At 39.3% G+C, this 15,904-nt stretch overlaps 1 protein-coding gene across 1 annotated transcript in view; it reads left to right on the top strand.

The window, feature by feature from the left end:
* Positions 1 to 12,533, top strand: part of LOC121507245 (testis-expressed protein 264 homolog) — an 83,298-nt gene extending 70,765 nt beyond the window's left edge. The window contains exons 4-5 of the mRNA XM_041783487.1: positions 2,142 to 2,439; positions 12,494 to 12,533. Coding sequence (XP_041639421.1) covers positions 2,142 to 2,428 — 287 coding nt within the window. The 3' untranslated portion in view covers positions 2,429 to 2,439; positions 12,494 to 12,533. The remainder of the gene's footprint in view (positions 1 to 2,141; positions 2,440 to 12,493) is intronic.
* Positions 12,534 to 15,904: the final 3,371 nt, after the last annotated feature.

The raw sequence follows: 15,904 nt of genomic DNA, 5'->3' as shown, positions 1-15,904 counted from the left end.
GGAAAAAAAATACTGCATGAAATGTCTAGAAGACTGTGTTTTTTAAATGTGGTCGTATAACATATCCCTATCAAATGAGAACCTGTGGGTAGAAGTGGTTATGGCTACCCACGTGGCCACCTCAAAATCCAGTGTATGGAACACTCTGATACACTTAATTGACCATATGTGTTCAAGTACTGCAGACATATAGCTGCTACCACAGTAGTAACAACTCCTGACATTTTCAAGCCATTTGAGAAACAAGCTGCTCTTTGCTGGCCATTTCTGCAGCTTTTTTGTTATTTTGAATTTAAGGCGTCTAAATAAACTGCACTCCATCAATATTTTCTACACAGTTAACAACCAGTTTTGTTTCTTGGATGATAATGAAGGAGAAACGCTGTTAAAATCGCCTCCTTGGCTAATACTTAACGTGATCCCAAAATGCTTTGTGAGTAACTTTAAACAGTTTTTCTCCCTTATTATTTGGAATTCATCTATTACATAAAGATGGTGGTTCACTGTTAGGTAAATACACCTGAAGGGGTGTCTTATATATTGAACAGAGTCCTCAATTCAATTCAAGAAATAAGCGGCTCAGGAGGATGGACCTGGGCAGTACCTCTCTACTCGTCATCTTTTGTTGCTGTTTTGATTGAGAGCACCCTGGTGACATACTGTGACATAGCAAAGCAGGGAAAAAAATTATAAATCTGTTAGATGCTGGGTCACCTTCTCTCTTACTAACATGTTCAACTATGCATAGCAGTTTTCAGCAAAAAATTTGCAAGCAAGACATACTTTGGATGGGGTGTAATCATGAGATCTTTATGTTTTGGCTTTTCAACGACACTCACTAGGGCCATGTCTTTGTTGTGTTACTGCCATCATAATCTTGCAGCATATTTTACAGATTGCCACATTTTGTTTGATGTCTTCCTTTTGAAATCTGAACTGCTGCCAGGTGACAGAATTAGATAATCCGTCTAAGTTTCAAACCAACTCTCACTAACTCACTTGGCTATTGATTTACTTTATCCACTTTCTCATGCTTCCCCTCCTCATCTTTTTATACAAGAACACGCATGTGTGAAGGAGAGTTTTCTGGAATGGTGAGGGAGCATGCCGTCTGCTGTGTGAGAGGCATTTAGGAGATAGTGGGAGAAGCAGAGAATTGCATGCTGACGGCTTAAAACTTCCATGTAACCTGGACTTGATGGTCGCTACACAGGCATTTAAAACATCTCACGTGGCAAAAGAAAAATGTTGGCCCACCCCTAGTGACATCTTTTAAATACTTAAATATGTGAAATTAAAATGATGAATAGTTGGGGGGCAGACAGCCTTGGGTTGAGGTCACACCCCATGTTAGGCAGTCTGGGTTCAGATCTGGCCTGTGACTCCTTTCTGCATGCCATCCCCACTGTCTCATCCCTTTTTCTGACCTGTCCATTGTCCTCTGTGAATAAAGGCATAATATTCCCAACTCAAGAAATCTTTAAAGAATCTGAAGGTGAAAGAGTAACTATGAAAAGCACTCGGAGAGCCCAGACCTCCGCCATTAGCCCTATCTCCCAAGGTAAATTTTGTCAGCTAATGAAATTGGAAAAACATATAGATAAATTAAATTGAGTGTAATTGTGACAAGTTTAGTGACCCTGGGGCTAAAGTACAAAGACATGCAGCTCTATTCTCTTTTTTTCTATTTCTGATATGAGCTAGAATGCAAGTGTTGAAACTAAACACAACATAAATACTTTGTAAAAGATAAATTTTAAACTGTTTTAGAAGCATGTTAGCCTCTAGCAAAGCTGAAGTGTGGACTCCTGTCTTGCTTTAATGCCTTAAACTATGTTCACTGTAATTCCAAAGCACATTAAACATGATATTGACAACATTTAATTTCAGAAATATTTCTCGTACATGAAAAGGATTTCTGAATAATGCATGAGTCTGGTGTAAACAGAAGCCGGATTTGTGCAGCAGACATTGTTTATTCTAGACTGAAGTCACAGTGCAGCTCTAATACTATCATGCAGATTGTGGTTGCATCCCCACTCTGTATTTTTGGACAGCATATCTTTTCTCATGTGGTGTTTGTTTATAGAAGTCCTCTCACCATCTGTCCACTCTCTCTTTTTGTTTCATCACTGCTTTAGGTGCAGAATCTAACAGTGAATACAGCTCAGGGAGTGGAGTTCTTCTGTCAGACAGCAGAGAGACGTCCCTGGCGGCATCCTCAGTCCGCTCTGTGCCTCTCCAGGATCATGAAGAGAGAGACGGCAGAGGGAGAAGCTCGGGGGGAATCTCCCTGAAAGAGCTGGACTGGGAGCAAACTGGTGGACAGCAGGCTGAGAGAGAAGAGCTGCTTCATGGAGACTCTGACCAGAAGAGCCCGGAGGCTCCCACGCAGGAGTGGTGGGGTGCTGTTGGAGAAGAAGAGTGAGAGTTAGATATGTAAGTTAAAAATGAGAGAATAAGGTTTGCTGTTAAGAGATTTGAATGTTGTGTTTTAAAAGCATGTCTTAAAGAGTATTTTTTAAAAAAGGGAAAATATAAAAGGATAAGAAAGGCGTTATTCTTTTGGCCTGTTTTTGTTGTTGTGAACAAACACAATGAAAAGACCAGAACAAAGAGTCTTTTAGTCAGTTAGGCAGTAATTCAAACTAGTTGACCACGTTGAAAGCCATTTCTAAATTCTTTCTAAATTTAAATATTTAAAAACAGGAAATAAGGCATTGTAGGATTAAAGAATATTTAAACATGAGTTTGTAGTGATTTCTACAAGGACTACTGTAAGCGGCCGATTACTCCTCTGTTTTTGTTATTGTCAAATTGTAGCTATAGACACTTGTGTTAAGATTGCCTGTGGACAGCTGGCGCTTACATTAGAGCTCTTAAATTAGAAAAGGTGGTGCTCAGACAACAAGACAAGAAAGTGGAGTTCAGGTTATCATGCAAGACTTCTTAATTGAACAAGATGAAACTTAAAAAGTAATGTTAGAGCTTGACATTTGAAATGGTAAAGCTCAGATCCTGATGTTGAGCTCTGATTGTAAAAAGCAGTGCCCAGAGACTTGTCTTAGATCTATGAATTTAAAAAGGTAGAGAGCTCAGGGCTTATGTTGAGGCCCTGCATTAAAAAAATTGAGTTTGAATACTCAAGTTAGAGCTCTAAATTGAAAAGAAACAAAAACCTCAGCTGCCCAAATTAGAGCTTAAAGGTGAAAAATGGTGGAGCTCAGACAATTACGTTAATGATTTTAACTGGAAAAAGACATAGCTTAGAAACCTGCTTAACAGCTCTCCTATTCAATGCTGGAGCTCAGACACCCATGTAAGAACTCTTTATTTAAAATGGTAGTGCTCCGATGCTTCTGTTAAAGCTCTATGTGTAAAAAAGTAGAGCTCAAATACCATATAAATCTACATCTGACAAAAATTTAGAGCTCAACTGCATGTTAGAGCTCTTCGTCGAAATTGTTAGAGCTCAGACACTTGCAGGAAGGATCAAAACCTAAATAGGAGGAGCTCAGAAGCTTCCTTTTGAGCTTTTCCGTTTTAAAGTAGAGCTCAGACACCCATGTGTGAGTTCTAAATTTGAAATAGTAGTGCACTAATGTTCATGGAAAGGTCTGTATTTACAAAAGTGAAGCTTGAATACCCCGTAGCTCTTCATTTTTAAAAGGCACAGCTCTCTCATGTTAGAGCTCTTTGTTAAAATGGGTGGAGATCAGACACTTGCGGTAGTGATCAAACTGTAACCCAGACCTTTATGTAAGAGCTCTAAATTAAAAAAAATATTTGTGTTAAAGCTCCAGATATAAGGTGGAGCTCACACCCATGTTAAAGCTCTACATTTAAAACAGTAGAGCTCATATACCCTATATGTCTACATTTAAGGACAATGTAGGGCTCAATTGCTCATGTTAGAGCTCTCAGTTAAAATGGGTAGAGCCCAGACACTTGCAGGAATGATCATGACTTAAATTGGCAGAGCTCAGCTTGCTTTAGAGCTCTTCAATTCAAATAGAGGATGGAGACACTCATGTAAGTTCTCTAAATTTAGAAACAGTAGTGCTCAGATGCCCATGTGAAAGCTCTTCATAGCTCTAATACCACATAGTTCTACATTGTATAAAGGCAGAGCTCAAATTCTCATTCTAGAGCTATTCGGTGGAGCTCAGACATCTGCAAGAATGATCACAATTTAAATATGCAGTGCTCAGAAACCTGCTTTAAAACTCTTCAATTTAAGTAGTGGAGCTCAGAAACCCATGGAAGAGCTCTTTAATTTAAAATGGTGGTGCTCAGATGCTTATGTTGAAGCTCTTCATGTAATAAAGTAGAGCTCAAATACCATAAAAAACTACATCTAACAGAATGTATGCCTCAGTTGCTCATTTTAGAGCTCTTGATCAAAATGGGTGGCACTCAGACTAATGCAGTAATAATCATGATGTAAACATAAAGAGCTCAGAAATTTGCTTTTTGAGCTCTTCAGTTTAAATAGTAGAGCTCAGACACTCATGTAAGAGCTTCAAATTTAAAATGGTATTGCACCTATGCTAATGCTTAAGTGCCACATCTCAAAATAAGTAGAACTCTCAGACCCTATAGCTCTATGTTAAAAAGGAAGAGCTCCGTTTTGTATTTTAGAGCTCCTTGCTGGAGCTCAAACACTTGTCGTTATGATCATACTGTTGCCTAGACATTCATGTTAGAGTTCTTGATTTTAAAAAAGCCTTGTGCAGACACTCATGTTTAAGCTTAAAAAAATCTGGACCTCAGACATTTAGGAGAATGAAAAAATACTGTTCATCATGAAGACAGAACGTGTTTTCCAGTTAAACAGTTTGTCTCATTTTTTTTATTATTCTTTTAGGTTAGCACCGATAATTGTTACAAAGGAATACGCATTGAAAGTTGTAGTTAGATAATATTTCATTTTTGGTCTTTTCATTGGATTTGTTGTTAACAGAAAAATTAAAATATAACGACACTTGACTTTTCATTGACACAGCTTAAGTTAAAGTGCTGACATTTGCGTGATTTAAAGAGTTCACTTGAAATCCACACTTGTATGCAGGTATCCTGAGCTACTTGATACACTTAGTTTCAGAAGTGACATTTCATTTCATCCTCGATCACTTCACTAGGTATTTGTCAGCCAAAGTGTTTTACTTGAATTTTCATCAGTTTTTATGCCCTCAGTTTAAGTCCTCAGTTGTTTTGCATCTGCTTTAGTTGATGAAGTCTATTGTTTTTCTGTGTGATGTTCATCAATACTGGTGTTTGAAAAACATTTGTATCTTTTTTTTTTCTTTTTCTTTTTTTTTCATCTTTTGACTCTCTAAATTAAAAGATACTCTTTGGCTTATTTATAAGTCTAAATTCAGTTTATCTGAAAGAGAACATACTATGTAAAAATCACTTTTTCAGGCTTTACTAATATAAATATGTGCCCGTGGCCTGTTCACATTCACCCAAAGAATCAGAACACCCCCCCACCACCACCTCTACCTTTCAGAAAATGTGTACCAACAACAACAAGAACAAGCCGTTCTCAGATTCCCCCCTCGTGATGTCATGTGGGGAGTTAGCACTGCCTCCTAAAGCGGTTGACCCTCCCCGCTTGGAAGAATGTTGCACCTTCCTCTCCTGATCTTCCACTTAGCTACCAGCTCAGATGCTGGATACCTCAGTGTGTTACCATGCTGACTTTGGTCTGGGAGGTTGAAGGTTCAAATCCCAGTCAGTGTATAATCCATGTACAGTTTGGGCCCTTGAGCAAGGTCCTTCACTTTGGTAAAGGTCTGCTAAATAACATTGTAACATCAGCAGTGCCACATCCACTTCCTGAAAGGGGTGTGGTCAGGGGGCGGGTCAGACAGCTCATTAACATTTAAAGCCACAGACACAGAAACAGCTCATTCTGAGAAGGGCTGAAACAGAGGGGTTTTTAGACATGCAAAAATCCAATACTGGAGTGTTTTTTCAGCAACATACTTTACAGGCGTGTTTTGGGACCTCTGATAGCAATATAAACTTGTCTTGAAAGAGTAAAATATGTCCCCTTTAAACTATGTACTAACTATGTTATTTAAACTATGAAATAAGGGAAACCAGTGCAATGTGTCTTAAACCATTACACATCTGACTGACAGAGTTAGTGCTGGTTGATAAGTACATGAAAGCTCTGTTCTTGGTTTAAAAATGAGATCAGATTTTTTACAGTCTGTGGATCTGACTGATATATGGCTCTGGAAAAACTCTGGGTATATAGACCTCTTAAAATTTCAGTTTTTCCTTGTTTCCTGTGTTTTTGTGTGAATTTTGTGCACCATGTTACAGTGTTAAATGGATTTTAACAAGCTGTGGGTCAGCACAACTCTGTTGTTTTTTGTTTGTTGTTGCTGAAATATACCTCACTTCCAAAGAGAAATGTGTGAATGAAGCCATAATTACCTTCTTCCTGCACTTTCACTGGCCACCTTTTGAGACTGGGAACATGATTACTGTGAGTGTGAAGCCTGCTGCCATTATCGCTCTTGGAGGAAGATGACAAGACAAGTGGGCTGACCATTAATATTCATTTCACTATTAGTGCAAGCAAAGCTCAGCATCTCTGTCTGCTCTGTATTTACTGTCTCTCTCTGCATCTGGCCTGAAGCATCCTCTAATTACCCTCACACATTCACTCCCAAATAATTTATTTTCTGTTTAGCCATCAGATTCTTCCTCAACCTTTCTCCCATCTGCTGTCTCTTTGCACAAGCTGATTTTCATTTGTTTTTGTCTCCTTTTGTTGTTTTTTTGTTTCTTGTTCGCTCTGAAATAAATATGGCAGCTGCATCCTGAAAGACCACCTGATGACCCACAGCCTGTAATGTATGTCCAGTCATATCCATATCCTTTATCTTCCAACAAACAAGAGATCACACTGAGCTCCTCACAGCGAGCCGGGCTCACTTGGAGGGCACAGGCAGCTCAAAGGGATGTGTGTGTGTGTAATCAAGTGCAGAGAAAAGCTGTATACAGTATGCCCGTTCTTAGTAAACAGCCTTTGCATATTCTGAGCTAAAACACAGGCAGTGAAGAGTTTCTAGATGACCAGTTTCATGTTGGCACAAGTGAGTAATATCTGCAAGAATTACCATTTGTCTTTACTTTCCTTTTACTGTTAATCATAATTGAATCATCAATTTAGGCTTTACTTAAATGTAGCATTGATGTTAAACTGTCAGATTAAACAGCAGTGTGTCAAAGTATTAGTCATCCTGCACAGGCATGAGTACCTTCTCTATTGAAAGAGACATTTTTGCTCAAACCTCCTCCAAGAAAACTGTCTGTAGCCACCATCCATTAAACCTTACAATTAAGCCAACACAGCCTATTAAGTCTTCAGGAAACAGCATTACTGATGGACCTACTGTACTGATATGTTTTAGCACACAGCATGAAATTACTCTCTCATTAACTTTCTTAGCATGCATAAAACTCCTGCTTCAGTAAAGAGGCCATTTGTGCTGCACTATAGATGCACATGATGTACGGTATGTTCAAGATAACAAATCCTAAAAACATTAATAGTAATATTGAATATGAAAGCACATTTTACAGGAAGAGAATGCAGAAACACCTTGCAATAACATTAAGAAGTATTGAAAATTTGATTTAAAAAAATCCTGTGCTAAGGCAACAGGATTTAACCATTGGTGTATCTGTTTTTTACTATTAAAAATTGTAAACAATGATTCAATCCAGTCCAGGTTGAAACATGTAGCTCAATCAAAATGCAACATCTGTTCATCCAATCAGCCACCTGCATCAAGCAGAATGTTTATATGAGCTGTGTTCAAATGTGCACTTCTGACATTTTTGAGAAAATTTCTGGTAGGCTGCCTCTGAAAGATAAACTTTTTTTTTCGACATGCTTTTCACTGCTGGAGACGAAATCCTTTTTGGACAGGGGTACGGTCTCGAGGATGTCTCAGAACAGAGGACGTGAATAGACAAGGCAGATAAAGTGACAGAGTGAGACACTGATGACAATTTTTGCCCGAACCTCAATCAAAGATGTAGTTCAACTTTCACCAAATCATCAAAAGAGATGATAGGACGTGACGGCATGCAGGTGTGGAACCTCCCCCTACGAATAAGTAATGCTCCCTACAGGTGTACGCTAAATAGAAGTTGATGATCTGGATTGCCAACTATGTGTTTTAGACATTTTTTTTTCTTGCATGACAGAAAGTTTTTGTTAAGCTGGATGTGCCAACTGATGAGAAGACAAGCCTGGGTTTGACTTCAACAGAACCCCATCAGAGGGAGAAAACCCAGAGAGTTCCCTGTCTTAATCAACACAGGTGTTTTAACAACTTTTTCAGCTTTCTGAGGATAAACCAAAACCCCAACCAGACGAGCTGGATGAAAGGTTGTCATCCAGGTAAGTTTATGGCCGTCGCTTTATTCTCCTAATGGCTGATGATTAAACAAGCCACAGTCGACACAATATTTTTACCTGATGTAAACGTGTCAGCTGGTGAAGAGAAAAACTGAGCTGAAATAAGTAGTTTCAGTTTGGTTTATTGTTCTTGTTGCTGTTGAAGCCACAAACCTAAACAGCAGATCATATGCTGAGGCAGAAGACATGCGGCCAAAGCTTACATTGAAAAAATAGTGCCAAACACAGGCTATCTGTTGGAAAAAGAAAACGTCTTTAAAAAATTTGATTGAGCATACATTTTAGCTAATGTAGTTTTTTGGCCCATTTTTCACCTAAAACTTGCTAAATTGCGCTGAGAAAGTGTACCCCTCTACACTGTATAGCCTAGCTTATCTGCTGGAATGACCAATAATGCTGCGTTACCTTGGATGTCGGAACTGAGAATGACAACACGTTCATCTGAAAAAACAGATTTCCCAGTTGTTTGCGTTCCATTTTTCACTACCACGACGAGCTGGAAAAACGATGGATGCCATTCTTGCTAGCTGATGAGCCTTTAAAAAAACATTGCATGGTACAGCATGTATGACAAGACTGTTGCTTAAACTACATGCCACTGCAGGGTAGTGCTGTGTCTGCAATTATTAAGATGCACTGAGAAACCGCAAAAGGTTCTGAAAACAGGTCAAAATCAAAGTTTTTACTACACATAATACTTTGTGCCACCTGTGACATCAAGGTCAGCTTGCTCTGTGAAAGAACGGGTTCACGAGTTGTAAATACTGCTTGGGGAGACGTTCCATTTGCCACTTTTGGAAAAACAAGTCAGAAATACAAGTTGCGATGACAAATGGAATGCAGCATAAGTCTTCATAAAGGGCCAGTGTTCACTGGGCAATGTTCACTCCCAGGAGGCCTTCAGAAATAAAGAAATATAACCAGCGGCTATTTTTCAGTCATTTGATCCCAACTACCCGTGATAGTGGGAGAGGCTGCAGGAAGTGAAAGCAGTAGTTGGGAATTGTTGCAAATTGAGGAAAGTATGCCACAGCTCTAGATGGTAATTGCACATTAGGTGATCTCGTCAGATACTTTCTACATATATTTGGTACAATCCCCACACTATACAAAAAAATGATTCACAGGGACTTGATCAGTATCCCACAGAAGTTAGTCCCGCTTTTCTTCTTCAACACTGAAATGCAGATTAAGGGGCACAGAGTCTGAAGGCTCTCAAATGCTTCATGTGTGGCTCGGTCAGCGACCTCGGATCAAAGCAGCACTGAATCACTACCAATCTGGTTTTTGCTGGGGTGAGTATGTTTGCTTGAGAAATGTGTTTTTTCTGTACTTCTGAGGCCAGATATATAAGGTGAAGTAGCTCCATGATTGTAACCTTTCCTTGTATTTAGTGGTTACTGTATACACAAGCACTGTCTGACTCCACTTCTTAAGACTATACAGAGGGATTAATCCATGGTTGCAGTTTCTCTGAGCTTTTTAAACTTTTACTTGCAGGACTTGACAGTAACTCATGTTTACTCCTGATGTGACCTGTTGGTGCAGCCGTAATCACCACAAAACTTCAGCATTTTGATCGTTCATCTCTATAAATAAATTGCCTCCTACCCACCTCTGGATATAGATGATGTGACCAGGCCTCTGTGCTGAGTGGCTCATTAAATATTTTTATATTTGTCTGAAATTTAGGTGATCATTAGGTGTCATTTGAGATATTTGTGTGGATGATTTCCTGCTGTTTACTCTTACAAGTGACAATAAACAAACGGACCCTTCTACACATACCAAATTTACTCCAAATTAGTGATGCCTCTGAGACCTAATTGGCACAGTGCTGAGCTTTTACCTGACAAATGCTCCACAAATAAGATGATCTATAGTGGGTGTTTCCATTTTTAATCTAAGTGCCGATTATCCGAAAGATGGGTTTAAATTCCCGCAGGATGAAATGAAAGGAGATGGATGAGCTTTAAGAGTGAGAGTGAAGGCCTGAGATGTTTTCTCTGTTTATAATTATAAAGCTTCTCTGAGAGCACTGAGTGTAGTCCTCATGCATATACACCAGGTGTAGTTTCTTGCTGAGTCCAGGCTGATGTGTGGTTTATTAGTGGGCCATGTTATTTATCAGGCACACAGGTGGGCCACCGGGCAATCTAAGTAGACTTAAATATTGAATTATTTATGAGACACAGTAATGATTGCAGAGGCTTAGCAAAGATTGGTCATGTCTTCTGAGCTGGAGTGTATCTAGTCTAAGTCAATGAGGGGTAATTACTAATTATTATAACCTCTTCCCCTTTATGTAGAGTAGGGGTGTCCAAGCTTTTTCCACTGAGGGCCACATACAGAAAAAGTATATATATAATGGGGCCACTTCACTTCACTATATATCACCTTGAAGGTATTACACTTAGCAGAACCAGTATAATGCAGGTGAAGCATATGCTAAGTGATTGGGTATGTTGAAATGGCTAGTTAATTTTGAGGATTCCAATCAGATTTTAGGGGGGCTGGTTAGCCCTGGCCACCACTGGCTCCACTAATGGATCACCACTGGTTTAAAACAAAATTCTGTTATTATTTTGGTTGCCAGTATGTTTACCATTTATAGTCCTGTCTCAATTTAATCATAAAAAACACCACATCAATAAATTCTTCTTGTCAAAATGTTTGTTTGCAGCATTAGCATAATAGTACCGCCTTGTGCTTTAACTAAGAAGTACAATATAATCAAGCATTAGTTTATGTTCTAATGTGGGCCATTGATGGTTTTATATTTAGAATTTGTGGAGGGCAATCAAAAATGTTCCACAAGCCACACTCGGCCCCCAGGCCACAGTTTGGACATCCCTGGTGTAAAATGACATGTTGAAAAAAATGCTGGTCACATGAGTAAAAGCTTTTATCTATGAGTAAAGACATCACTAAAAAGAAGTTCAGAGAGGTTAACCCTTGTGGTGTCTTTCTTGGGTCTATGTTGTCAAATTTGACCAAGTCTGATGTCACTGTTTTTACAGTATGATAGGATGAAGTCTTAGTAAAATTATGTGTTCAGTCATTTTTGCCAATTTATACTCATTTAAACAAATTTGACACTTTTTTCAAACTTCTGGCTGATATATTGTATTTGCATGACATTATTAGTATATGTTGCATTTGATTACATAGAATCTCAACCAAAGCAGTGCTTTTACTGGCAGCAAACAGTCCCACTTGTTATCCTTGTTATAGTCAAAACTGACTTCGTCTGGTTTGTCTTTTGTGTAGCACAAGTATAATTTATAACCCAATTCTTTGATAGAGCTTTATGTAACTTTACTCCATCATTTACAAGATTTTTACACCTCCTTTTTTAATTAGAGTCAATATGCTTCATGTACATGAGGTTGCCTTGCTTTACTGTCAGGTTTAGCAGCAAGTTGTTAATTTTTGACCAACCAAGACTGCAAATGCTATACTTTTTTGATGTGGTCAACCTGTTATCGATTATCAGCATTTTATATTACAGATAATCGCTTAAATGAATTAATCAAAACCTGTGCTACTTTGGTTTCTGCACACGGATGTGTCTTCCTTCTGGCTCTACTTTCCCTCACCACAGTATCCCCAGATATTATTCTGTAGGATCGAGTTGGTGGGCCTTCTATGCTAAATCAGTGGCATATCCCTATATTTATAAGGCTTTACTTAATCTGCTTTCATCATTTTTGTGTGATTTTAATCATGCAAAAGGGTGCTGGAAGTTACAGTCTTCAACTCAGTGACTCAGTCACAAAATTTACTATTGCTATCCGTTCCCAAAATGCATCTTGAAATGGAGCTCAGTGAAAGTTCAAGCAGGAAGACTGTTTCTTCTCATTCTTTAGTCACCACTCATTCACATCTCTCCCTTTACTGTTCTTTCTCTCTTCCCACTCTGACAATCAGCTGATTATGGGTGTTCACTCTCCTAAACTCAGCTAATCAGATTCTGCCACAGCTGCATTTGTCCAATCATCATGCACCTGTCAGATTTTAAATCTGTCATTCTCTCTTTCACAGTCAGCCAGTCGTTCTGTGCAGATGCTGCAACCCTCCTCCACCCCAGCCACCTCCATTCAGTTATTCAGCATCTAGTCCAGATCATTACAGGTCTCCTGCTCATCTGATCCTGCATTCCTGGGTTCCAGGGCAGCTTCTCAGAAGTCTACTCCTCATCTGATCCTGCATCTCTCGACACCACCACCAGTGTCTACACTCAAAGGGGGGTGTCCTATTCCTGCTGTTTGCTTCACTACTCCTTCAAATACATGATATTGTCTCGGTGGAGTCTAATCACCAAAGACTTTGCACAATTCTCTTTCATTTAAGTTGTAAAATAAATTACTGTCAAACTCGTATTAAGTCTCTCCTCATTGAAATGGGTTAAAGGAGTTTCAGAAATGCTCCTCCTACAGCCTGGAATCTGCTACAGGAGACCTTATGTCTTGAGAAGCTGGTCTCTTTAAATCACTTAAAGGTAGACTGAGAGCATTAGAGGAAGATGCATCAGGTTGTAGATGTCTTTGACTGATGACTTTCTTCTGTGACTCAGGATTTGGTATCTCTGTGGTTCTAACTGCTCTGTTTTTTATGCCTGTGTCTTTGTTAATTGTGTTGCTGCCAGTCCTGGCCAGGACACTCTTGTAAATTAGATTTTAATCTTAATGAGGATTTCCTGGTTAGATAAATTCAAATGAATAAATGTCCTGAAAACAACACAATCTGATGGCTAGATGTCACAAGTACCAGCCAATCATCACTTCAGTGACACAGTGAGCATATGGAATCACTTCCTGTTTTCCTGCTGATACTTTGTTGCTCTGTGCCATTTCACATGCTGATAGAGAACGTGCTAAAATGTTTGTTTCCCTTCATAATTTTTTTGATCATGCAATTTTACGACTTTTTGTACATAATACATAAAATATATTGGTCCCAAATACTGGTTATCAGTCTCATGAACTACTAATAATTGATATCTGCGCTGAAAACCAAGTATCAGTAGACCCATATTTTTAAGAAGCAGCTGCTCTACTCTTAATCCCCTCTGGAACACCTTGCCCTATCTCTAAGGCTGAGCCCAGTCACCCTCTGGAAAAAAAATCTAATTTTGGCCGCTTGTACCTGCAATCTCATTCTTTCAGTCATTACCTAGAGTTCATGACTCAGGTGAGCATTGGGAGGTAGATGACCGGTAAATCAAAAGCTTTGCTTTTTGGCTCAGCTCCCTCTTCACCTTGAAGGACCAGCACAGCACCTGCACAACTGCTGATGTTGCATCAGTCCACCTGTCAGTCTCAGCTCCCTTTTACCATCATGAGTGAACAAGACCCCAAGATACTTGAACACCTTCATTTGAGGCATAGACTCACTCCCCACCCGCAGGGGGCAAACCACCGTTTTCCATTGAATGTGGACTATACAATATTGAATACTGAGGCCCAATCTATTGGGTTTTTGTTCTCAGCTCTGTGTTCACACAGACAGGACGGTGCTTCCTTCAGCTGCTCAGAGGCTTAAACTTGTTTCATGCCTGGCAACATATACTGGACGTGAAAGTCCCATATTATACCTTTAAGGCCAGCAAAGATATTTGAAGAGCAAAATGGAAAATGTTCGTGGCACAGATGGCCTAGAAGGTTAGCTCCCATGTATGCAGGCAGCCCAAGTTTAAGCCACACATGTGGTGCCGTTCCTGCACGTCATTTCCCCCCTTGCTCTCCTCCTTCAGTCCTCCCTTAATAAAAAACCCAGACAGGAATCAACATGTTCCCCACCCAAAATGTCTGACATGCAGACAAAAACAACAAATGTTGGTATGGGAAGTAAAAGAAGGAGGACACTGAAAAACAAACTATAGTTCTATTTGCATGGAGATTCCCCAACAGAGTTTGGGCATGGGGCTCTTACATTGAACCACACAACACCAAAACTTCTGTGTCACAGTGTGTTTTATGTGTTGGACCCACAATGTCTTCTTGATGTACAGTATCTCCTATTAAAACTTACTTTTAAAAGGTATTTGAACTGTTTTCAAGTAAACTTTGAACTTCATTCCCTTCCATGATAAATATGCCAGCAGAAATATTATATATAAGACATTTTAAAACTCTAAATGTATGGCTACATATCACAACAGTCAGTCAAGGAGAAAAAAAAAATCATCCAGCATTTAGTTGAATCTGACTTTTAAAAAGTTAACTTTATTTTTAAACGAACATAAATTTCCCTGCTGATAAGATGTCAGGGAGAAAAAAAGCTCTTCTGGAATAAGTTAAAGCTGACACTTAAAAAGTTATCTCCTTTTTAACCAAGCTTAAATTTCCCTACTGATAAGACGTCTAAGAGGAAATATAAGGACCTGTTCAAGTGGTGAACAGGTCAGTTCAGCCAAAAGAACCTGATTTGGCTCACTTCCCCTCTGATGTCAGTAGATTTTCATGTGACAAGGCTAAAACTAAGATATATTTTTTTGTGTAATTGTTTAGGTATTATTTCACACTAAGCGATAAGACAATCACAAAGAGAGCAGACAGCTGCTCACTGACCACTGGCTTAAAACCCCTTTTTTATTCTCTGCCCTATAATTTCACTTGACATTAATTGGCAGGTTCCTATCTAAACTCTGCATTCCACCCACATGCCCTCCACCATTGTAATGTAAACTACACATCTATTCCAAGAGAAAATTGGTCCCTTTGTGTTAGCTGAGGGAATTATGCAACAAGCAGGACCCGTTCGTCATTTTAATTGCCACAGCACTCAGAAAAAGTTCTTCTTCCCCCCATCCACTTGCTGCAAAGTAGCTATTGTTAGCACGGAAATGAAACATTAGAAAACAGAGATGTGTTGTGTGTGTGTGTGTGTGTGTGTGTGTGTGTGGGTGGCTGGGTGGGTGAGAGGAGATGCGGAAAGGTGATGTGATGTTGCTGCTTAAACTTGTAAAAGGTGATGGGAATGAGGGAGCAGTGATTTCGTATGCTGAATGAACTTTTGCTCTCTGGATTCAATTGTTTGAGATTTTACAGTGCAGGATGGTCACTGAGCCGGACACAAACAAACTGGTGCAGGAGACCTTTTCTGCTCTCCTCGCTAATTATGCAACAGGAATGTTGCTGATGTAATTATGTTCTGGATGAGAAAAAAGTGCACGATTTGTTGCATGAAATGATGTCTGCTGAACACTCTACTGCAGAAATACATGCTGTATTAATGACTTTAACCTTTGCACTGCTGGATGCAGATTTTTTAACAGGTAAACAGGAAGCTGCTTCTAAGGTAAATGTCAAAAGATTCATGTTTACATGAAAAATTGATTTAACCTTATGCTCAAGTATGCCTCCATTGTACCTTCATATGACTGAAGTGCCTTATATGAACTCTCTTCCCTGTGCGTCTCTGCTGTGTCTGTGGAAATTGTCATCCTTTTAG

The sequence above is a fragment of the Cheilinus undulatus genome, linkage group 3 (genome assembly GCF_018320785.1).
Source record: "Cheilinus undulatus linkage group 3, ASM1832078v1, whole genome shotgun sequence".
NCBI classification, from domain to species: Eukaryota; Metazoa; Chordata; class Actinopteri; order Labriformes; family Labridae; genus Cheilinus; species Cheilinus undulatus.
Note: the sequence above shows the minus strand (reverse complement) of the source record. Positions and strands in the feature narration are given on the sequence as shown.